General features: G+C 39.3%; 1 protein-coding gene across 1 annotated transcript; it reads right to left on the reverse strand.

The window, feature by feature from the left end:
* Positions 1–2458: 2458 nt before the first annotated feature.
* Positions 2459–21121, reverse strand: SH3BP2 (SH3 domain binding protein 2). The gene is made up of 13 exons (XM_053457954.1): positions 20871–21121; positions 14089–14228; positions 9521–9623; positions 8589–8706; positions 7831–7901; positions 7552–7634; positions 7350–7409; positions 5637–6375; positions 4867–4975; positions 4673–4728; positions 3690–3768; positions 3057–3116; positions 2459–2809 (listed from the first exon to the last, which is right to left on the reverse strand). The coding sequence occupies exons 1-13, from the start codon at positions 20945–20947 to the stop codon at positions 2669–2671; spliced, it is 1836 nt and encodes a 611-aa protein (XP_053313929.1). The 5' UTR covers positions 20948–21121; the 3' UTR covers positions 2459–2668.
* Positions 21122–26154: the final 5033 nt, after the last annotated feature.

Raw genomic sequence — 26154 nt, forward strand, 5'->3', positions numbered from 1 at the left:
TGTATCCATATGTATTAAAATGAGAGGCCTAATAGCAAAAAATATTGCATATTGTTTTGGTTAAAATCTAGAGGCAGCTCTTAAACTAATTCAAAAATGATAATTTCCCTTTTTGTGTGGGTTAAGCAAAATGTAAACGTAAACTGGTACGATATACTAAATATTAGCTTTCCTAATTCTGAGCTCTTTCTGGCATTAAATGTAGGAGCTGTCACCTTGATAAGAGACTGAATGAAAAATGCTAAGGTTGGACGTGAAGATGGATTCCATGCAGGGTGCATTTTCTCATAAATAACTTTTTTTTTTTTTTTTTTTGTGAAGTCTCCTACACAGAAATCTTGGAGGCAGTCGTAAGGCACAGAAAAAAAGAATGATCGAGAGGCAGCGCATGGTCATTTAACACAACTGATTTTATATCAAGCTAGTTCGCTCATAGAAACCAGACTGCAGCCACAAACAATTGGATTATTTATATAAAATTTTATGGATCAACAGTAAATTGTACAAATATAACATGTTTTTATACACGTTGCCCCTAGCTGCCCCACTATTGCAGTAAATACAACATAATTCAGAAAAATTCAAATGACATAAAAAAAACCATACTATTCACATTCACTGATCGGATGCCTAAATTAGTGTCTTTTCATCCTGAACTAAAAATAAGATAGTTTGCCAGTAAGCGCACAGCTAGCTCGTACATTCTAGTCCCAGGGGGCAAGCAGGGCAGAAACTGAAAAGTCTGTTCCTGGGTGCAGATTTTCAAACCATTGCCATCTAGGGTTATCACAGGGGGTTATTATTACAGCTCAATGCAATTGGGGGATCCCTCAAGCCCAGAAAGAATTATTAATTAGTTAATTTAGTAGACAAAAAAAAACTAATTTCATAATCAATGAAAGTGGCACGAACTGCATGTAAACATACTTGATGCACTGGAATCAGTAACAGAAACAGGACATTATATATATATATATATATATATATATATATATATATATAATATATGAATGTGTAAGCGATATGTTTCCACTTCCTCTGGTCGGGGAGTGGAGTTCGGCGGTCCCCACTCTCTGCCCATGACTCCCATGTACTCCCTGTTTCCAATTTACATCAACAATTGCCACTATTTTTTATTTTTTTTTTACATTTATACATTTTTTTCCAAATAAGGGGAAATGAATACAGAATGTCTGCTAAAGTGCAAATGTATATCTAGTTGCTCCTCAGATTTCACTTCCTATTCAGCCACCTAAACATGGAAATTCTGTAGTGTAAAACGTCAGGAAATAAAGACAGATCTATTTCAGCACAAACCACCCAGCGCCTGTAAACACCTTATTTATTTTAACAGAAGGGCCTGTCGTTCGGCCCCTGAAGAGGCCTAGTGAGATCATTGTGTTTTCTAAGTTATAAGGCTCTATTGAAGGAAAATAGCGGTGTAAAAAATTCCTGTGATTTGTCATAAAAACAATAAGGCAAAAATAAAATTAAAAAGACTTTAAACAAATCATTGTGTGCTGTATTAAAATCAGAATTAAAATAATAACAGCACATATTACGAAGAAAATATGTCCTACATATATGAATGAATTTTAACATCAATGCCGGAAAAAAATGCACTCATGACTTGGATATAAAGGATTTTAAAAAATAAATGAAAAAATAAATAAAAGTGGTGAATTCTGCGAGAGCTAGAACGATTCTCTGTAACCAAGTCTTACTGTGATACAATTCCAATGTAGTCATTGTGTTAACTGTATTTCTTGTTAAAAGCATATCCGTAATGAGATTGTATAGAAAGATCATTTATAGAGTGGAGAATTTGCAGGGAGCCGCCATTGAACGCTGTGGTGGTTGTACCCCGTTCTGAAATCTTATACACCGGAGTACTGTAAGCTCTTGTAAACAACCGTCATGAAATGTAAGACCTGTGACAGGTGACAGGTACGTGGTACTGACAATGTGGCACAGTGGGCTGGCTGTCCGTGAGTTCTCTGTACGAGGTCCTTCAGAACATTTGGAATCCTCCGGCAATGAATTAGAGTGTTCTATACCGTCCCGCATCCTAAAACTTTCCCATCCAGTGCTGTCTAGGAAAGTATCTTGTTAATCTTATACATATTCTTTCGGCTTAGAAGCGTTTTGATCCATTTCAAAATTATTACACTGCAAAAATATATATTTTTAGGAACTATAATGAACATTTAACATCACACATCACAGTTTTTGTCCTTGGTAGCAAGGATGGAAGAAGAAATTGAAGTGCTGTCATCCTCTGCTGCTCCACCACCCATTCGTTTAGATATTTGGAGAACTTTATTTCTCATTTGGAAAACGGACGGGTGATACGTTCTGGAGAGCCGTGCTGGTACTCCTTTTATGAGAGTTTAAAGACGTGGCCATGAGTGCTCTCCGATCCCGCGAGTTTCTGAGCTCTGTCTATAACATTGGTGGTGCCCACTGTTTGTTGGTTTTTGTCTCTCTGCACATAACTTTCTGTCAATGTTTTTATTGTAGAGACTTGATCCAAGAGGATCTGTAACCATAAAATGCTTCCATCAATGAAATTATGCAATCCTGGATGGATTTTAGAGCAATGGAACACAAAATATGCTCCTTCCATTTCTCAATAGAGCAGTTTCTCAGCTCTATTTGTTCACAAGAGTCACCTTGAAGATCCAGGGCACCCATAGGCATGTCGGAGAAGCAGGGTCTCATGGCTGGGTAATGTATTCTCATAGTAGTGTTCAACCAATCCCCCGATGTCGGCAAATGAAAGATCTGGTTCCAAGTATACTTTATTATCCTGTAAGAAAAGCAACACTTTATAGACCCCCAATGACATCATCTTGAGCCAAAAGGTTTTGTACAGTCGTAAAGCCAAGAACCTTTGTGACCCAGAAGGACAACATCAAAAGAAGGGGCCTCGAAAGCTAAGGTGACTCCATGTGTTCTATGCAGTGTGTAGCTGGCATATTTAATTTAAGATGGACATCATATCGTGATGGATGGAACATTTTGCTCATGAGTTCAAACGTACGACATCTACCAACCTTTTCAAATATTCTGTAGTTCCGAACTCTCTCCGTTTTTTTATCCCACACGACTAATACCTTGGAAAGAGATTGAAGAAGAAGTGTTAAATCGGTATTCTCCTTTAACGTTCTGGTTTAGCTTAAGCCCAACATTGTATGTATCGGGGGAACCCAAAACACACTGGGCATCCGGTGGAACTTAACTACGTTTGTGTGGAAGCTAGGAGTTCCCCCATGGAGTTTTGCTCAGTTATCTTACAGAACCTAAGCTGGAAAATGTGCCCTGAGTTTACCTACATCGTGGAGTGTAGATTTCTCATTCTATTAACCCCTTAATGCATTGTTTTCAATGGGTTTAGGGACCGCCCATTGTCCGCAAGGTGTTAAACCCTATTCAGTAGATTTCTCTTACTGAAACTTCTCCTTTTAGATAAAAACTAGGTCATTATAGACCAACTGAACTGGTCTATCTGCCCAGCCTCTAAGATTATGCAGAAATATCATCGGCGGCTGAATCTGTATCTTTTTAAACCCATTGTTTTTTCTGCTCTTCAGGAAACGTCTGTGAAAACAATAACTTTGTATATCTAACAGCGGACAGCCGATCTAATAGGAAGTTGTAACCGATTCTGCATACGGAGTGAGTTTTACCTTTCCGCTCTTTGAAGAATTCCTAATACAGAATAGGCCGTTCACAGGCGTTCCTCCAGAGCTTGCAGCTTTGAACATCCTGGAAAAAAAGAACCAAAACAATACGTTCATTTATCTCCGCTCTTCAAAGAAAGCGTAATATAATTCCACCGCCATGGTGCGAACGGCTGTTTTCAATCAAATAGCGGGTCTGCTTACTCAGCAATATGCATAAAGTAAAAGGGCCACAGACACCTAATTGGAGATAAGCTTCATTCTTCACCATTTTTTACATCTTCCGATCTGTAGAGCGATTGTGGTTGAAAGCGCGGAAAGTGGTCTTGATGTCGTAGTAATCAAAGATAACCACTTTTCAATATTTGCTGAGAATCACTTTTGTATTTATATATAAAAAAACATTGTCTTGTAATCTGCTACTAATAGTGCTAAAGATGGCGGAAGCAGTAGAAATGTTTCATTGGCTGCCAAAGGGACTGATCCACTTTTACAAGCATACCGTAGAAATGCCCTTTATGTCCTGCCTCTAATTTTAACTACCCCCCAGGACAGATGGTTTACAGTCTCCAGATGCAGAGATAGAGAGGCACAGGGGCAGTAGTCTTTCACTATTGGTCAGGCAAGAGGAACAGGGGCAGTCATCTTCTACTATTGGTCAGGAGAGAGGCACAGGGGCAGTAATCTTTTACTATTGGTCAGGAGAGAGAAACAGGGGCAGTCATCTTCTACTATTGGTCAGGAGAGAGGCAAAGGGGCAGTAGTTTTTTACTATTGGTCAGGAGAGAGGCACAGGGGCAGTAGTCTTTTACTATTGGTCAGGAGAGAGGCACATACAATTATGTTCAGCTTCTTATTCCCTTGTCTATGTACTAAAGGTTCTAGACCAATTGGCAAGTAGCGGCTTCCTTTTCAGCATTATGTTTTGTACTATTTGATGTTTAGTTAGTATCCCAGTAAATTTAATATATTAAAAAAAAAATACATACCACTCAACCTCATTGGACTCCGTGGTTTCCACAAAAACAGTAGGAGGTAACGGGACCTGAAAAGAAGACATTATGAGAATAAAATGTGAGCACGGGCAACAGGTGTAGAGGTTGCCATGCCGACAGCCCATTTCCATTACTACGGCCCGGCAGAATTTGCGATTGCCGCTTTGGCCTATAATAGGAACCGTTACCTTTTCATAGTCTTCATCGCTGTCACTTCTATCATCTACCAGTGGCCTCACAGGCATAATCGGAGGTTCAATGGGAATTCTGAAACTCTGTCCATCGGGGGGCGATCTCCTGGAGAAAACAATCGAGAGGAGAAGATAAGGACAAGATGTTTTACACTGGGATCATCTCAGTATAGCTAACGTGAATTGGCAAAACCCCAAACACTGTTCACGTTCTCTATTTTTCCAACAAAGCTTAAATTGAATCCAAATAGAAATGAATAATGCGCTACCAATCAACTCATAAAAGCTGCCGAAGATGAACATCATGATCTTGTTTTAGTTAATGAATGAATATTATTCATGGATGAATATTATTTAAATACCAGCCTTTAAAAAAGTATACATACATTGTAGTTACGGACATTACTCTTATTTCCGAGGAGAAAAACATTGGTTTTTGATTTCAAGAATAACTGAATGATCCATTTTTGATAACATATAATAAAAATCAGCTTTCGGTTTGCTGTTAGTGAATAAATCTAGTATTTAAAGGGGCAGTAGTGATATGCTTTCCTCTAGGAGGGAGATGAGGATTAATCCTTGTCAGCTCTCATTTGCTAACGAGCCAGCATGGTTTTGTTACGCTACCTAAATCAAATCAAGTATCTCGGTTTGTGGTCCATAGCGACGATGGGTTTTCTGTTGTAAACTATTTAATTATCGTGAAATGTATGTTCTAAGGTGAGAGGAAAATTAGAGATATTTTAAAGAGCACATCCTCTACTTACACTATTGGAGATAACGGCTGTATCGGTGGAGGTTTTAATGGAAATTGCTTTTTTTCATCCCGCGAAGTGCTGACCTCTTGTGATTGGTCACCAGCGCCTATAAATTTGGGCTTGTTTGGTGGAACTGGAGGTGTTGAACTGCCAGCGTTGGGCGATTTGTTGGGTTTCACTGGTAGAACTGGTGCGTTGGCAGACTGTTTAGGCGTTGATACTCCAGTGACCGGTTTATTCTTTGGCACTGGCGGCGGAGTGGTAGATTCTGCCTTCACAGTATTGTGGAGTTCCCTGATGAAAGGGCTTACACCGGTTTCACAGTTTCCAATGCTGTTTGAGGGTAGCAAGACAGCTGGGTTTTTCCAGGGAATAGGTGGCTGTGGTGGTAGAAGAGATAGCGTTGTATTTTTTGCCGCCATATTAGAGTTGGGAAAACATGTATTATCCTTTCGGGCACCCGGACCTTCTTTTTCGCTTATGTATGAGAATTTCTTGTGGGAATCGGCAAGGGCAAATGGCTCCCCCACTTCGGGGACTGCAGGACTCACCGATATTGGAGGATGCTTGGTGCCTGGCTCACACGACCCATAGTTCTGAACGGTAACTAGTTTCTGAACTGAACCTGTCACGTCTAAATCTTTACTATCAGAGGTGCTCTTTTTGACAGAGGGGCTAGGAGGAAGATAAGATAATGATCGTCTGTCGCTATGAGTTGGGACCGGTGGTATTGGATATGTCGGTGCAGCTGAAAGAGAGAAAACGAGTTAAAAACTCAAGCCTACACTCTTTACATGAGAGAAAATGGGACTAAATAGGACATGGCTTTTGTGGGTGAAATCTAAATGAACCCCCCGCACACTCATCCCTTGTTGTACCCTAAGAAAATTACCCTCCTCCAACAAACGCACAGTATGTCTTTTAATTAAAACACTGTATTCTAATTGAATTTTGCCAAGTTCAAACTCCAGCCTATGACATCACCAACGAACGTGAAATAAGCGCCCGCGAATGTTCTGCTGCATCGGAATAATATGAAGTAACTTCCCTTTTCAACTGAAAACCCCGTCGAACGTTTTATGAAATCATGTGCCTAGTGTTTTTTTTTTTCCCTCACACTTTTAAATGATAGATACTTTATAAATTGAAACTCATACGGGGTTAAATGTTTGCAAAAGCTCTTCCCAGGCTCTAGAGATGAGTTTTTAACGTATTTGACCACATTTACTGTAAGACGCGATCGTACGCTACGGAGGAGACATTGTTCCCCATTCTCAATACACAACATTGAAGCACCCGTTATAAAGTCACTAGAATACATGTATGTTGTACACGAGCTGCGGTCACCTTACTTTTTTTTTTAACTGGAGTACTAGAAAATATAGGAAATTAGAAAAATGAAAACTTACAATATAAGTGAATGGTTACGCATTTGGGAAAACTTAATTAGATGGAATAAAATATATACAATGTCATAGAGAGTAGATTTACTAAACTGAGCTCATTGACTTAAACTATGAATTATGTGACACCATACCAGGCCAAGACGTGGCCCCAGGATAATGTAATCCGTGATGTCCGGGGCAGCAGACCCTAAGCACGCTTGGCCCGTCGTTATGTACAGTGACGTGGGGGAGCTGAAATGTGCCAATTCACTAAAAGCCTGTGGTTCGGTAAATAAATGTTTGCAGAAAATAACCAAAAAATAACTAATTAACGTACCGTCGATCCCATCTGGTTGCAGATAGTCGTCCTCATCTTCATCTTGATCTTGCCAACTGTCTAAAAATAAAAAGAGTGTCAGTAAAAGGCATGAAGCTAGAATGTCAATGTCCCCTTAAATCAATAAAATATGCCCAAATCAAATGAAAAGAACAACGATAAAAAAGGCTGTATATTATAAAAATATAAATATGTTAATTACCTTCCGAGGGATTTTGTGTATATTTGATATTCACGGGCCTCTCCACAGAATCGTAGAAACTGTCGCTTTCTGACCCTGTATCGCTGTAAGAAAAGTGGCTTTGTTCAAAAATCCCTCTCTCATAAAAGAACAAATGTATAAAATAAAACACAATAAAAAAGTGGCAAACACTGCAGAGTAACGAGAACGAAAACGGAAAAGCCAGGTGCATGCTGGGAATAATTACCGGATAGAGAGAGAGCGCTAACGCTACATGGATAAAATATATTTATTGTCTACCTCAAGTCTGTGACCGTCTCTTTTTTCTCATGGTAACGGTCAATTTCTTTCCTAAGCGCCAACATCCATTTCTGGAATACACAAAAAAAAAAAGAATTATTAGAATATACGATTATTTTAATTATATAATTAGTATAATATTTGAATTGCTCGGGTTGTTTAACCTATTCTGCTGAATGTATCACCTTTCTAATTAAATACAAACACAGAAGCATCACGCTTAGTTCTGTTGAATACCCAACCCCCTTCCCGGAAATAATTCTTTCCCCATGTAAAATTTTGTCTGCTTTCTTAATTGTGCTGGGAACGTTTAATTGTCACGTGACATCCACACAGGGATTGTTGCCGCAGAAACGGAACAAGATTATTTAACCCCTTAAGGACAATGGGCGGTCCCTAAACCCATTGAACACAATGCATTTTGAGCCCGTACATGTACGGGCTTTGTCATTAAGGGGTTAAAAACGTCTTGCGTTGTTATTGTGTGATTACGTTTTCCGAGGAAAGAATAACATGACGGATCTGCCAAGGTTTATTTGCTTAACATGGAGCAAACAATATGGCGCATGCTGGTTATTAAACGTGTCTGCTTCATTGCTATTCCTTATTCCGGCTGAAAGCCGTGATACGATATTCGCAAAACTATTATAGATACACACAAAAGAAAACAAGCAGAAAAAAACTGGATAAAATGTAACAAACAAAGACAAATAATAAAAAACAAGGGGATGTTCCGCTACTCTCCGCCATAGCTGTACCTTCCTCTCCTCCTCGGAAGCTGCCGAAAAGTACCACGTGCGGTGCTTCTTACTGACGTGAACCACCTTGAAAGGAAACACGTTGCTTGATGTTGTTTCTTCTGCTGCCCTCATTACCCTGAGAAGACGGTGGAGATTGTGATCGGAGGAACGGCTCATGCCCCCACTTACTTTCTTCTGCATTTATGGCACTTTTTGGTTATTTTTTTATTTTACATTTATAAAAGGGCATGGCAAAACAGTTAGAATGATGCCGCATGCACCGCATAACAGGACTTATTTTAAATGTATTATAAAAAGAGCCTCAAACATATAGCGATAACACCTGAGAATCCAACATATAGCTCTCCGGAAGAAGAATGGCGAGCACCTTGGGTTTTGTAGCTAAACAACAGGGGGAAAACTATGAGCAATAATAAGTCCTCGGCATCCTACCTATTCAAACATACCTCCAACAGCCCTCAAACCTTCACCAGATCATCCATTATTGTATAGTTTATGCAAGGACTAAGCCAGGTTGAGTAGGTCACCAAACTCTGTAAAACCTCTTAAAGAAGCAGACAATGCGGTCTCGAAACTTTAAAGGTCTCAAGTCATTTCACTACCATCTCACGCTAATGGACAGTTATGTTACCGCGAGTGATGAATGACATATAGTTAGAATGTATGGGTTTCCGTTTTGCATAGAAGATCGCCACCTTTACAGGAACGTTAAAAACTACAAGTGCCAATGTCACCAGGAACTCAGATACTTGGTTTCCTTTTTTAATGTATCCAACCGGCTATCGTTTTAAATTATTTTATTTATTATTTATATTTTTTTTATTTAAAAAAAAAAACCCTCTTAACTAAATAGATCAGTGCTGAACGCAGGATTGCTATGTGGCGGCGCTCGATGTTATAACGAGTCAGTAGAAGGGGCTACCACTGACCTGTTGTATCCGTTTAGGGAGAAGGCCCCTTGCGATGAAGAAGACGTGCTAGTTTTAAAGTAGTACACACACCCTTTGTGTATGATCACATATCTCAAGGGCCCTAAAAGAGGAAACACAGACACCATGCATTATTACATTATTAAATAAATCACATTATCAAATAAACGCAACCCAACCAAACGTTTATTAAGGAATCGTGAACACGGAGGATAGCGGGAATGTCGCGTGTGCAGAGGGCACACATCTGTCCAGAGGATCATTCCCTCATATACATGAAAAGGGTCATTCTACCAACCAATAGTATTAATATAATAGTTCAGAAATCACATGATTTATACGCATAGGCCTGGCTGATAAGAACCATGACAGTTGTAACTAGTTATATACGATTTTGAACAAGGGTCTCGTCGATTCAAATCCAGTAACATATGTGGTTACTCTTTACCCCTTTGGAGTAGCTGCATCATCTGTGTATTGATGATTTCATTCCATAAGAACACTCTAGGAACCCGCTTTCCAATGGAAAACACAACTCAACAAACCATTCCATTCATTTCATTTTGGATTTGTTTTTGTAGAAAGCCATTGTGTCCCTCTGGGTGATTTTGAGACTTTTTTTTTTTTACCGACGTGTAACTCAAATGTATTTCAAAACTGACCATGGAATGACTCGCCCTAATCAATTATTCATTCAGGGAGAACATAAATGCAAAAATGTCAATGTTCATTAGAAGACTGCACTGAAATAATTGACTGCATGCTGTCCCGGCGCAAAATTTATTGAAATATATTATTTTTTTAGCAAGAAACCAGAGCCATTTGTATATGAACGGTTGACTTGTGTTAGTAGCCCGAAACATGTTGTCATTGGGCCATTGCACAACCGCATCTGTGTACACATCTTTTAATGGAGTTTCTTCGGTCAACACTCCTCGCTTTGTGATTTTAAGAAACCACAAGTCCTATTATCTTGAAAGTAGGGTTAAAATACTGAGCAGACTTAAAGTCTGCAAAAGGCCAATACCCAGCAACCTGAGGCTGACCACCAGTACATGTGGTTTATCTGTCTCAACCCGATGTCTGCTGACTTACTGGCAGCTCCTAACCACACTTCTTTCCGTCAAGTGTCAGAAAGCTGCTCAAATCTTCTCTGAACCATCCAGACCCACTATAGATGCACGGAAATATGCTATTTAATGATAAATCCTTTAAAAATAAGTCTTCCTTTGGCATAATCATAGAATACCTAGGGTACATTCCTTTGTTTGCCCGACCATCTGTTGACTATTTGGCAGACGACACCAATCCAATCAGGCATATTGATTTTAAAGGCTTACGCAAGGATAACAAAAAGCGATTTGAAGATCTCAGGACTTAAAAAACCCAGACGACATCCTGTCTGTTTTCACCATAAAAAAAAAAAATCTTAAAAATGCCAGTCAGCTGATTTAAGGGGACACTGTAGACATCACATGCACTTTAAACTTTAGTAGTCGTGGTGTTCCTATTGCAGAATCCCCCCATATGCATTTTCCTCTTCCCCCACCCCTAGCTATTCTGCATGTGTTTGATCATGGATGTGTACTTGTGTCTGTGTGTGAGCATGGATGTGTAAGCGGGATGAGATGGAGTGTGTGTGAGTAACTGTGTGTAATTTGTGTAAGCGTGTTTACATATGTTGTATGTTGAAAGGAGGGCAAGGGGCAAAGAAGGCAGAGACCAGTTGTTGAAGTTGGGGGGCAAATTTTTTGCACCAGGGCCCAGTGCAGTGACATAAGCAATGACATGTATATACTGTAAATATAGATGTGTGAAAAAGAAAGGTACACCCTCTTTGAATTGTATGGGGAGAATAACATTCATCTGTTCCTTAGCAGGTCTCAAAATGAGCTAAATACAACCTCAAAGGAACAACATGACGTATTGCACTGGGTGTCATGATTTATTCGACAAAAATAAAGCCAAACTGGAGAAGCCATGTGTGAAAACCTAAGTAAACTCCCTAGGAATTAAGATGCTAAGTAGCAGACAGGTGCAGGTAATCAAATGCCATTGATTAATTGATTACTAGCAAATGTGAGCACCTCTATGAAAGCCAAGGTTTTAGCAGTTTGCTGGTCTAAAGCATTAAGAGGAGTGTTAACATTGGCTCCAATATACTTTACTTTGTGTGAAAACTCTACTTCTTCATTTAGAGGAGTAATTAAAATGAAGAACAACGTGTGATGAGTGGTCGGCCGCTTAGCAAAATGTCGAAGCTGATGGGGAAGTGGTAGGCTTTCCTCTACATTAGTTGTGTTTTATGTATATCGGTCAGCACTGCAGAGTGCTTTCGGTCTCATACTGTAAAAACATTTCTGTGTCAAAAAAAGAGGTCACTAAGTTTCCTGCATTGTTATGTAGGAGAAATCATTTGTTATACACTGTATCTTATTTATGATTCTAAGAACTATAAGGGATAACAATCATTATACCGGTAAGTTAGACATATTGGCGGCACATCTGGTCTGCCTATTTTTTCTGATATAAGAACTTAGATCTTAATCGGTCCTTGGTCTTGTCTTATATACAGGATAGCTTTATGCCTATCCTATGCAAGTTTAAATCCCCTAATTATATTCACCTCTACCAACTGCGCTGGGAGGCTGTTCTACTTACCTATACATTTACCCCCTCAGTGGAATAAAGTTTCCTTACGATATATCTGAACCTCTGACACTCTTAGATGATGACCTTGTGTTCTAAGGTTTCTCCCCTGGGATACGTTTCTCATTAAACAGTACGTTGGGGATTAAATATTTCATTTCTTTGCATATCTATGAATTATGTAGGCTCCGTGCCAATGCGTTTATAGGGAATACAGTGAGATACCATTCACCATCATCTTGTCAGGGTTACTCAACTGATTAGGGAGCAGCCCTTTCCTTCCCTGGGTCAGGGTTACTCACCTGATTGCTATTAGGCTATTTAAGCAGCGATGCTCATTACCTCCTTGCCCTTGTGTTGTTTCCAGATACCAAGCGCATTTCCGGCTATTCAGTGTATTCCTGTGAACGACGACGCTCGGCTGACTTCCCTTCTGGCTCCTGACTACTGGCTTTGATTCTGACTCTGCTGATCTCCGTACTCCTGACCCCGGCTCGTCTGATTACCCGGCTCCGGCTATTGACCCTCGCTTATCTCTTGGATTTTGGATCACAATATATATTTTTATCTTTATCATTAAAGATGTTTTGCATCATTCTTACTGTTTCTGCCGATTCCTGGTCCCTAACACACCTACAACATCCCCATTACACACCATTTAGTAATTAAACCCCACTGTGAAAGTGAGTATGAGATAGTTGTAGAATGGGTTAGACGAAGAAGAGACGGAAAATTACGACCAGAGGATCTCTCTAACCTTAGAGCCTAGGGGCAAATCCCGAGTATTTCTACATATCCCTAAAATTCAACTTATTTATTTTTCAGTTCTTGCTTTTGAGTCACAAAGTGACATTAATAAGATTTGTTTAGGATGCCTGTAAGGGACACATTATTTTCAGATTACTTTAGCTGCACTTTATGTACTAGCTTGAAACAAATCTAAGGAGAACAGAGAACCACGTGCAGATCACAATGGATTTTAATGAGGGTGTTCCCCAAAAACCATGCTGACCTGGGCCTGTCCTGTTTGGAAGGACACCAAAAACTCCCAAGAGACACCTCTTCCTATTGCATCATTTACTCGGCAGAGGTTTTTACAAGCCGAGGCAGAAATCAGCATGAACAGATTATCTATAGATTCTATACTGTAATATAAAAGTCTTTTCTAATTTGTTTTATGTTCTCTGCCTTCTACTCGCCGATCCGCAGGCTCCCTTCTAGTGTGTATGTGTGTGTTTTGAGGGTACCTGTCCGGACCCTGGTCACCTTGGGCCGCTAATGTGTATGAGCAGGAAAGATGAACTCCTGGCCATCATTTTCTAAACACATTATTTTAGTGTCATCAAGCCTTTTATTGTCGTCATTTTCTTCGTTATCACAATACGCAAAACCTGTTTGCTTTACAATGTTTGTTAAGAAGCTAAGAATTTAAACACACACAAGTAAATCACTGGGAATTATTAAAAAGGTTGGATAATCCTCAATAAAATAAAAAAGGATCTGATGAACGAAAGGTCCATTGCTTTAACGGAATGTTTTACGCGGGATTTAGGACCGTCATTTAAATGCCGGGTCAGAAGCATTAGGGGAGCTTATTTATTTAACCTTTTCAGTGCCAGCGCGGGAGAGCAATGCGGTGGTTGACAAAGAGACGCTCAACTCGTCGGATATGAAATGGGTGAAGGCAGTACCTACATAATATTATTACTAGATTATTATGTAAGACCACTGCTCTTCTCTCTATACTAACCCCTGACAGCCAAAACAGAGGTAAACGTGGGCCAAAGCAATTTTTATGGATATCCAACTAACAATTACTAAAAATAATAATAATAATAATAATAATAACATAATTCGATTTTTTTAAAGAAAATATCACAACGTTAGTAAGCCTTCTGCATGTGTTCGTTGGAACTTACACTTTAAAAGCTGAAAACGTATTCCTCCTCTTTTGTGCAAATATCCAGCTGATGTAACGCCACCAGGCATTGTCAGTAAGTTCTGGGCTCCGATCGCCTTCATGGGAATTGGCCAAATTGGCTCCCCAGATGCCATGGTCCTGAAAAGAAAAAAATTAATAATAATGTAATTTATTTTCGGATTATAAGAGAAAAATTAAAAACATAATTGGAGCAGTATTAGAGGTGTAAGAATAGGGTAACACTGTATCTGGTGCAGGGAGACATGCGCAGACTGGTATCTCCATCTTGTCATATTTAAAATACTCTTATAGAAGATACAAGAATAAGCCCAAGATGAATTGTTTCAATAATCTCTCTCTATATAAATATATACCTACAAATAAAGTGATTATTGCCCAACCTGCCCAAAGAGTGCGTCCACTCGGAACCCTGGCCATACGAGAGGCCAAATGCATCCCATCGAGCTCCCATCAATTTAACGTCCACCGAAGTGAAATGGAACTTTAGGGAAAGGTCAGAGGTTATTAGCTAATAATGACTTTATCTAGCAGGGATCCCCCATTTCCCTGACTTCCACTTCTTTAGGCAAATTCAGAGAGCGAAGGCAAATTGGAATCCACTTATTCGAAGGAACGTTCTATTTCACATGTAATTCTTCTGACGCAAAAGTAATAATTCTCCATTCAGAACAGTATTATTCATTGTTCTATTTCCTTGTACTGCAGCCAGCAGCTGTACGGCACGGCACATAGCCGGGGACACGGAAAGGGGCAAAAGCGTACGGTGGGATTCTGCAGGAAGGTGACATCATGAACATTTATTATTTAGGGACCACTAAACTATCGTATGCATTAAAGTACATATGATATTTATTAAAAATTACTGGTAAGTAAAAAAAAACTTCATGTAATTAAAAAAACAAATGTCATTGTGTAGAACTCCAATGACATTTGCATCAGATTATCTTTATCTAATTATATTTGTTTTATATCTAGATAATATGCTTGTCATCATACGCTTAAAGCAGTTATTAATTAACTCATATCTTACTGATCAGCATACACAATTTTTTTTTATTATTTAACTATTTCTGGAGATTCTGGAGCTCTATTCACACTCATCAAGTGACTTCAGAAATTCCATAGTGACCGTCCTCTCGGTTCTGTGGGATTTCTTACAATGAGAAGACTCTTCTATCAGTCGGTGATTAAAGCTTTCTAGTGACTCCCAGACCATAATTATGCTTAAAATTAACTCCATTTGAACTTATGATTTCCAGTTCCAACAAAGCCGAATTATCTTCCCATTTATAAATAGGACTATGTGGAGCCAGCACTGAAGACGAGCAGATGTTTCCGAGCCTACTCTGTTTTTTCTTTAGTCTGAAGACATATCAAAGCGACGGCTCAAAGAACATCCATTGTGTTTCCCTCACCCACCCCGCGGGGCTTTAGCTGGACGGCCCCGCTCTCATCGGTTTGCAAATAATCTTGTGTTGGTTTATCACTAAAGTGTTTCAAAAGCTGTTAAATGATCAAACTATATATATATATATGGGGGTATTTTGGCAAGGAGGTTGTAGCAGGTGAATTGGTGCAAGACGAAAAGTGGAGGGGGCAAGTTAAAATAAATAAATAAATATAATTGTAAAACTAATGTTAAATGAATGAAATATACAATGTAAAAGGAACATATCTGAGACCCAAAGTGCAAAATAAAGGATTCTCTTATCCTTTATTAAAACATCATAAAACTTCATATGTGTCTAAAGGGCAAAGAATTCCCCCAATTCCAGGCTCGCTCACGTTAAATACAGCCTTCCATTAGCCACGGGAAATAAGGGAATGATGTTCTGTAAGGGGAGGTAAGAGGGGGCACTTACCCCTCCTAAACAGAGCTGCCCTGAGACGGGGGCAACAAGCTAGACAGTGAAAGCTTGGATTTATTCACTTACAAGGGCTTTCTATTAGGAGGGTAGGCATTATTATCATTATTTATCGAGTTATATAGTGCCATCATATTCCGTAGCGCTGTAGAACGCATGATGCCGTCGATGACCAGATTAATAACCATAGCAGCCACGGGAGTCAAACTTACTGAAATTGTTACTAAAAGGAGAAACAGGTTTATCAAGGTGTGTCTTAAAGTACTTTCTTCCAAGAAATGCAAGCAGTAGAGTAACGGGGATGAAGATGAAGAATGGGATGAAGATTTCCACGTTACAATCTGCGAGGAGGATTCTGAAAGAAAGTGTCTCTTGCAAACAGCGAAACCATTTGTACCGGCACACAGACCAGTTGTAAAGGTGGGATGAATCGCATATCGCTTGCAAAAGGCAGTTGCTTTACACCTTTTTCTTGCTGAAATGATTCCTCCTCGATGGTTTAAGTGAACGGCGTGTATTCATTCGTAATACTTTTGAATATACGCTGCAAGTCCCCCCCCCCAAATTAATAGATACTTAAAAAATCCACGCAGCTCCACTATTTCTTAAGCATAAACGTAAACAGAAACTGTTTGCTTTGTGTTCAGATCGACGATTCCACCGTTTCAGGATCACTACAGGTCTTGCGTAACATTCTTTCCCTGGCATTTTTCCAAAAAATCTCCTTGGGTATATGTTATATATATATATACACATTCATCAAAAATCTAAATATAAAAAATACCTACAGAGTATATTCTCAAAAGACACACTTTAGAAAATGGTGTTAAAACTGCCTTTGTCAATTTTCTGCTTCAGTTCCATCTGTTGGTGGCCAATAGGTTTCAATGTCCCCAGTTGCCTAAAACCCTATCAAACATAGATTTGATGGCGAATAAGGACCATCTAGTTGGCCCAGTTTTCCTGATGTAAAGACTCGGACCTTTGGTCTAGTGTCAGTCGTTGGTCTTATCTCAGATTCAGGAACCATATTCCAATCCCACGCATATAATGCATCCGCAGTACTGCATATGGCGCTCGGTTTATGATCCACACTCCAAGAGACCCGTGACTCAAACATATTCAAAATACGCACTTCAAAAATGGGTCTTCTCATAGAAACTCAATTCAACAATCACAGCACAATGTTACAGCTACAAAAGCAATGACCTCCATTCATTTTACAGCCCCCCCTTTATGGTATAAACATGTTAAAATGATAAAAATTATCCTGAAATGTAAAAGCCCTTCTACCACTAAAACATGCATTAAACATAAGAGTTTAAGAATCAGCAGCTACCCACGATGAAAAGCCCACATGAATAATATTCTAACCTTAACAACACCCACATATTTGTTTAAATAGAACTTGGGCGGTGATGGGATTTTTAATAGTAAATAAAATTATTTCAGGTACTTTGTACATTCCTCCCACTCAAATCATGCTGCCAAATATAACCTGACGGATGAGAGGAAACCAATCTGAAATAAACTAAATTTGGAGAACTGTGGGTGCGAGAATGGAAGAGGTTTAATAGATGTAAATAGGTTCTATTCTATACAAAATGCACATGCAAACAGTTACCAGGTGTGAAAAAAATGCTTCCTGAAGTACAGTTTTTTATATTTTCAAATCAATATGAAGGTGAAACATATGACGGATGAGAGATAGCTTTATATTTTCTTTGTGTCCATTTTATAAATGTATAGGGGGCTCTGCAGAATATACATTTGCCCCTTTGCAGGGCCGTAGGAAAGGTGAGGCCAGAGAGGGCCCCATCAGCAGCTGCAGGGCTGGGTAGGGAGATCACAATACCCATCTAACCGGCCCGATATTAGGGAGGGTGAGATCCTTCACTTCAGACCTTGGCTTCTGTGCTCCCTAATCACTATGTGGCAGCAATTGATGCCGAGCGCCAGGATATGATGTCATCCCCTGCGCTCTGCATCAACAGCCGGTGCATAGGGAAGAGGAAGCACCAAAGCAGAGGTTGGGAATGAAAGACCTCGTGCCCCGACCACAGGATGGAGGATGAGGTAGGTAAGAGATGGGGAGAAAGGGGTGTAAGGGCAGTGTATGTGTATATATGTGTGTTCGTAAGCATATGTGTTTGTATGAGCAGGTGTGTGTGAGAGCAGTGTAGGTATTTGTGTGTTTGTAAGCTGGTATGTGCATATGTGTGTAAAGGTAGGTGTGTGCAAGGGCAATGTATGTGTATATGTGTCTTTATGGGTAGGTATGTGTAAGGGCAGTGTATGTGTATATGTATGTTTATGGGCAGTGGTATGTAAGGGCAGTGTATGTGTATATGTATGTTTATGGGCAGTGGTATGTAAGGGCAGTGTATGTGCATATGTGTGTTTATGGGTAAGTATGTGTAAGGGCAGTGTATGTGTATATGTATGTTTATGGGCAGTGGTATGTAAGGGCAGTGTATGTTTATATGTATGTTTATGGGCAGTAGTATGTAAGGGCAGTGTATGTGTATATGTATGTTTATGGGCAGTGGTATGTAAGGGCAGTGTATGTATATATGTATGTTTATGGGTAGGTATGTGTAAGAGCAGTGTATGTGTATATGTGTGTTTATGGGCAGGTATGTGTAAGAGCAGTGTATGTGTATATGTGTGTTTATGGGCAGTGGTATGTAAGGGCAGTGTATGTGTGTATGTATGTTTATGGGTAGGTATGTGTAAGAGCAGTGTATGTGTATGTGTATGTAAGGGCAGGGTATGTGTATATGTGTGTTTATGGGCAGGTGTGTGTAAGGGCAGTATAAATAAAATAACCTCTGCAAAAAATAACTGGGAGCACAATTTTCCATTCTGGTCTCTGGTGCAAAAGGTGCTAGCTTTGCCAATCTCTCAGCTTTTTTTGTGCAGGAAAATAATTTCTTTTTTTCTTTTTTGAAGAATGCATACCAAAGTACACACAGCCCTGGTTGCACTTGACAGACTCATATCTTTCATCTTTTGGAAAGTTTGTTTTTACTGAACTCTTCAGCTATGAAAATACCAAAAATTCTACTAGTCAAATGATCAAGGTGTTTTTCCACCATTGATGCTACTAAATAAGAGGGCTATACAGGACCTTTAGATCCAATCCTGGTTCTAATTTCCCACATAAAAGATAGATTAACAATTTACAAGGGAAGGATTTGTATTTCTCTGATTGCATTCATGTGTCAAAGTAACCAGATACTAGGACAAGCATTTTTTGATGTTTGGTCACACATCTGCTGACTTTACCCCCCAAATACTCATCAGTTTTAAGACAAAATAGAAGGGGTACGTGACATACAACAGGTATAATGAGGTAGGACTTAGTTACAAGTACAGCCCCTTCATTGGCCCAATGTAACAAACACTCTGGGATATAACCACTAAACGGAGAGTCCTTTTATAATGTATAGGGAAACATGTTTCTTTAAAGACTTCTGTGCTGAAGAAAGTGATTTAGGTGCCTTCCCTAATACATGCAGCAAACATAATGGTGTACCTTCCAACATAGCCAGCTCAGCCAGCTGGAGGAACTTTACTGCCAACTTTCACTTTAGTGAATAAACACCTCTGACTTTTTATTACACTGCCTATAGTAAACAATAGAATGGCTCAGTCCTAACCACCCAACCTGACACTCTGGCTTATGTTGATGTCAAGTGGATGAGGGCGTGGACTTCATTAGCATTGCCATAAAGAATCAGCTCAGTGTGGGGTCTGAGAAATGAAAGTCACCCAAAATATCACATGGCTGATAACAATGGCGCCCTCCAGGTCTGCAGATAAAGGGATTTTATCGGAACAAAATAAAAAAAAAAACTCTAATGTTTGTCTGTGTTGACCTACATGACCGTATACAGCACTGTTTTTTATACTCAAGGAAAAACATGCTATTTAATTTGAACTGACCAAGAAAAAACCATGGTACAACATGCGACCTCCCTACCCTGAAGCCCATAAATGTCCCAAGACATAAGTGGAAGTCAATTGTGAACAGAAAGAATGCAAGAGCACAACTCAGTCTACTAGTAAAAAAAAAGACAGAATCCAGGCAAAAAACCCCCAGAAAACCAAGAAAATAATATACCAAGGAGATTATACCGTATATGTATATTCACACAGCACTGTATTTTATGCAACAACAACTAGAGCACCAGAAAGCTGAGAAAAGCTCATAACACATAATATATTTACACACAACTCTCAACATCAAATTTTTTATGCCCCTATCCTTTGGAATGCCCTCCCTCTGCCTCTCCGTCTTTCCTCCTGCCTTTCGGTCCTTCAAAAAATTCAATTTAGACCCACTTCTTTACAACCTTACACATAACGCTCTATTATATTTAGCTCATCTTTCCTAGTCCCTCTCCTGTGATAATTAAACTAGTGTGGCTGTTCCATCCCTAACAACGGCACTTTTACGTTTTGTATAATACACCCTAACTCCCTCTAGATTGTAAGAGTGTTTGAGCCGGGCCCTCCTCACCTGTTGTCTCTGTAAGTCAAATTGTTATGTTATAAACTACTTATTATGTCCTGACTACCCATTGTACAGCGCTACGGAATATGATGCGTACTTGGGTATTATATAACAAACTAGCTGGTCATAAAATTCTAAAGTGGCTGGTAATATAACTTAAAATACACATATTTTAAAGAAACTGCCAACTGTATAACACACACTATCTTTTCTGTAAACAAAACAAATATCTAAGAAAATACATTTAGAAAAAAATAATAATAATAAAATATATATATATATATATATATATATATATAATGTATTAGTGGCCAGATTATTACATTCATCGCTGTTCCTTCAGGTAACATTGTTGCACCAACGCATTCCACTAACCTGGTGTCGAGCCGACACATTGTTCTCCTCTCAAAGGAAACGGCCAGCGACTGGGACCTTTTTATATTTGTAGCCATGAGAAGCAAACCATTATCTTGAAAACCAAGAGCATGCTGAGAAGAGATGGCGGTAGTACGCAGGGAGCAATGCGCTAGGCCGGGTATCGAGGCAGCCGCGCTGCGAGCTTCTGACTGAGCAGAGATATATTTTTTGCAGCTTTGGTCAAATTCGAGAGCTGGGCAGTGACTTTATTTCCTCGGCTGTGGTTTCAGTTTCCGCATCACTGGGGCTGACAGCAGGTTGTGTTTTTATCAGCGCTAAGCTTCCTGGAGTCACGGCTCAAACGGAATATGAAAAAAGTGCCAGAAGAAAAAGGGCTTCCTTAACACACCCAGACACAAAATGGGGATTTCCAGGCATTTTCATATAGCCACCCAGCTTCCCCTTTTATAAAGTATATGTTAAAAAAAAGAGGAACACGTTTAGAGCACGTATGCTATCAGTAGCCATTGTGTGAGGTTTTCAGTGCCATTATATTAATATTCATACGGTATTCTCTGCATTTGCTCCTTAAAATTCCTCTTGTTCCAATGTTCTAGGTGGTCTCCTTCTGATTTAGTTAGCATGGGTTATACGGCTAAAAGAAAATTATGACCGACTTTGTGAAATACTAATCGTATATTTTTTGCATACTTGGCAGAACGAGTCCTCCTTACGGGTTTTCATGCAGTGCAAATTTCACAAAATAATGAGTTTTTAGATTTATTGTAACAGCGGATTTGATGAAACGTCAGAAGAAGTAAAGCTATTAATAGAAATATATATATATATATATATATATATATATATATATATATATATATATATATATATATATATATATATATAATAAGAGGCAACTGGAAACATGTAAATAGTCTTTTGCCTGTAGAAAAATCGGATTCCAAGCCTCAGATGACATAAGAATGGGACATCCAAAAAGACTATTTTAAATATAGAGCCTCGCCTGTTCTTCTTTATAAAACCACTGAGTAGAAGAAGCGATTAATGCAGTGACATCAGCTGCTTGAGAAGACTGGGCATTAACCCTTCATTTAAAAACAAACTTTTTTCCTTCCTGGTTTCTCATTTTTATGTTTTTATTTATCGGTGAAGTATATATTAATAGGGTTTTATAAACCGGGGAGGTTCAATTCATTTTAGTCATAGACACGTCACTGGTCACAGGAGTTGATTTTATTCCATAAATAACTATGAACACCAAATTCTCCCATCAGAAGATAATCAGAGGCTAACGAAGAAAGATTATCCAAAATGCGGGTGTTAGACTCCGGCTAAAAATACCCCACACAAGGAATTATGGGGAATATTCATCTGGTTCTTTATATATAAAGAACCAATAACCACCAAACTGTAGGTTTCTCTAACTACATCAAATATAGGTCGAAAGCGAAATCCAGAAGGGAACAGAATTCAAAAGTATAGGTTTGTAACATCAGTAATCTTTTTACGGGGGAGTCTTCTAAGGACACTTCCTAAATTTTACATTAAAAGGAAAATTTCACTTCTAAATGTGTAAGTCATTTATGGTACATGCTGATCTAAACTCATATCTGTGGGTTTTTGGAGCTTCTGCACACCTCTCCTGCTTTGACCGTGCGTCCTACCCTGACCTGACCTGACCTTGGGGTTGAAATGTGATTTTACATCTTTACTTTTGCACGGTCTGGAGCTTCTTAATCTCTACAAGCAAGCATATATCTTGCTTTTCATCTATGGGAAAACATCTCACAAGGGAAAACATCCACTAAAATCACAACTGTGTCTGACCCAAAAGAACTTTTTGAAGCTTACTTTCTGCCATTTATGAGCATATAACTGCTCAGCGGACCTATATTCTACCGGGTCTTTCAATCGTGTTATATTAAAACGGAAACCCACCAAACCACATGAGAAACCTAACACAAAATGTATACTTTGCGTTGTGAGCAGTGGTTATGTTTGCCTTATTACAAAACGTGGGAACCGTTGTCTCGACGCAGGTTGCCAGTGAGTGTATAAGTGTGCGATAACTATTCATCAGAGGCATAACTAGGCTTTCTATCATGTGTCGGGGTCAGAAGTCCTTACAAACTGGGACATTACATTCTCTTCTGGATGTGGAATAGGGAGCAGGGTCATCGGCACCAGGTGGCTCAATTGTACCCCATCACGTTGTTGTGCCTGGGGCAGCTGCCCCTCTTGCCCCATGGAAGTTATCATTCTGCTGTTAATAGGCTGAAACTTTAAGATCTGCTTTACACGTATTAGGTTTTATTTTGCCTATTTTTAAACAATACAGCTAGAGGTGACCCATATCACAAGCCCGTTATGAAGTTCGTTATGTTTTCAGGCTCTTGATTGCAGATTTTGCGGTGTTCCAAAATAAGGAGCTCAGCACAGGGTCTCCAACCTTTTCTTTAATGTAAGCTTCTGCATAAGATTTTGAAACTCAGAATTTCTTTCCTCGTTCCTCAGAATTTCTTTCCTCGTTTGGAAAGAGGGATGTCTGAGGTTAGGAAAATAATGTAAAAAAAAAACCTATAGCATGGAGGGACAAAAGAATATGGGATTTACAGATGGACATTTAAGTGAAAAAAGAGAATTGGCATGATGTATGGACACCCAGTTTGCTAATAGAATGTCTCATTGTTAATGACTCAGGCAGACACTCTGCCTAACTAAGTCTATAGAGGAACGGACTTCATTAGCATTACCATAAAGAATTAGCTCAGTGTGGTGACTGAGCAGGTAAAGTAATGAAAATATCACATGACGCCATTGAGAGAAAATAAAACAAGGGTTTTCTAAAATGCCTAACCACATTACAGCACTCTAATAAATGATCAAAGAAAATTATAGTTTTGTCACTTGACATCCTCTTAAGTTTAAGGAAGTTCACTGGAACAAAAAACCCAGATAGAACTAGAATGTTGTTAATGCGGTGTATTTTAAGTTGGAAAATATATTTTCCGTTTAATTAATGATGGGTTTAATGGCCATAATTCTGTCAATCTTAATTGGTGAAAATGAAAGAAATGTTATTGCCCAACTTGTTACAATGTTGCAAAGGGGAAATCCAATCCGTTTTATTCCAGCATGTGACATATTTATATTGTCGGTGGGGTACCTAGCAGTGAATGCAATCAGTTTTTTGTTTCATTATGGGTGCATTACTGTCATGCGTATTGTTTGTGATTTTAGTGACACCCCGTCAGATGGAAGCTCTAGTCTGCAGTCCCTGTTATTTCTCAATCTCACCCCCGCGTAGAGTCTGAAGAATGTGGTTGATGCCATGGAACTAGTAATACTCCCTAGTTATTTACTTTAAAAGAAAACCATGTTACATGTAGAATTGTGGCTGGGAAATTGTTGGTTGTTGTACATAATCATAATCCTTGCAGAAACTGTTTCTAGGGTTTATTGGATGATTTCCAAACAGGAGAGATAAAAAATCCCCCCCCCCAAAAAAAATAACACAAATATAGGGTTTTGTATAATTTGTGGGGCATTGCTACACACTCGTTCAGTAAACCCAATGTCCTTTTTATTCTTAAAGTCATGCAATCTACATGAAGTAATACATAGTAAAATAAGCATATAGTGATGTACGCACCATCTCAGTACACAGACGGCTCGTATGGGCCCAGGAACCCAAGTGAACAACGTAGACAGTCAGGAACATCATGTTATCTTACACGCAACATGTACAACTCATGCAGTAAAGTAGGTTAGCGGTTTTAAAAGGTAACATTTGAGGCAGAGTATATAAATCTGCACCCAATCACTTAATGCAGGAAACAAACCATTTTAACCCCGTGTTAGAGAGGTCATATTTTGGTAAACAAAAGCAACACCAAATATTGTGAACAGGACTACTCATCTGTCACAGCTATAGGAAGCTTCATATATCCCCTTCTATATCCCCTTCAACATAATTTTGAGATGATCATCTTCAACACATAAACAATGGTTCCATATTTCTGTTGAAGCGCTACAGAATATGGTTGCACTCTACATAAAACAATAAATAATAATTATATCTGTCAGGAAAAGATCCTTATCGTTGCCTTAATCTTGCTCTTGGCTGTTCTGGCAAATGTCTCGGGTATCAGAAATGGCTGCAGCCAAGTATGCATTCTGTAGCACCGGGCAAGTAAATGGAAGAAGATTGTGCTTTCCATGAGCAGAGGATCCGGAGACCTCACCAATGTAAGCCCCGTGTATACCGCCATGCTTTGGAAAGTTGGTATACCAGTTACCGTATATAGTCCATGTAATGCAGGCAATGGTGATCTCACTAGTTCTATGGAATCTGAAGCCATATTTAGTACCAAGAATTGTATGTGCCGCCTGGACCAAAGGTTGTTACAAAAATCACTTTTTAGGAAAATGGTGTATTTCCGTGCAGAGTGGAAATTACTCACGTGATGTAAAAGCAGCGCAAAAACAAAGTTCCCCTTTTCACATGAGAAACAACCTGTTGCAAAATCCTAAAGAATACACAAGGCGTAGTCACCCAACCACTGGAGTCGTTTCTCTGTTACTCCTAGTTGGAGTTTAGGATTATCACACTTCATAGTCCTTTCTGCAATTTCAGCCTGAAGGGAGACTTCAATAACTGTACACATTCCCAGTCCCAGTTCTTTGTTATGCTGGACTGGGCCAATGTGGGTCATCTATGAGTCCCATGATTAGAGGTATAGTGAGAACTTTATCCCATAAGAGATACGGCAGAAACCTTTACAATTTCACCCCTTCCGTGGTAACACAACTGCAAAAGCAGGCAAAAAAGGGAAATCCCACTAACTTTGTTTTCCTGAATTGTTCAGTGCGTTGATTTTGGCCTCTTTCTTAGTTATGGGAGAAAGTTCTACACGTGATCCACAGCTGTCCACATGTTGTCATACCACAGAACTCCCCAGGTCCTCTGTACGGGACCAAGGTGGGTCAGAGATGGGCGAGTTGCACCAAGGGGACATGTCTGCCCTCAAAATAACCAGGGTAAGATCAGGTAGTAGGCAAGGCGTGGGCAAGGAGTGGGCAAGGCTAAGAGCCACTTACCCCAACCTGACAATAAAATGATGCCACAGAGGCCCAGTTATCAGCTGTTAATGCCTTGGATCTACTGGACAAATCCATAGAGTTTTAATGCATGCATACTGGCTGAGGATGATGAGCATTGCAATAAACCAACAGCCAGAAGATTGCCGTTGTCCAGCCCTGATGTATTAATAATGGCAAA

The sequence above is a fragment of the Spea bombifrons genome, chromosome 1 (genome assembly GCF_027358695.1).
Source record: "Spea bombifrons isolate aSpeBom1 chromosome 1, aSpeBom1.2.pri, whole genome shotgun sequence".
Lineage (NCBI taxonomy): Eukaryota > Metazoa > Chordata > Amphibia > Anura > Pelobatidae > Spea > Spea bombifrons.

Coding starts and splice junctions, on each gene's coding strand:
- SH3BP2 (XM_053457954.1), bottom strand. CDS start 20,947: ATGGCTACAAATATAAAAAGGTCCCAGTCGCTGGCCGTTTCCTTTGAG. Junction 14,229..20,870: donor ATGTGTCGGCTCGACACCAG/GTTAGTGGAATG, acceptor TTTTCTTTTCAG/GACCATGGCATCTGGGGAGC. Junction 7,635..7,830: donor GAGACGGTCACAGACTTGAG/GTAGACAATAAA, acceptor CTTTTCTTACAG/CGATACAGGGTCAGAAAGCG.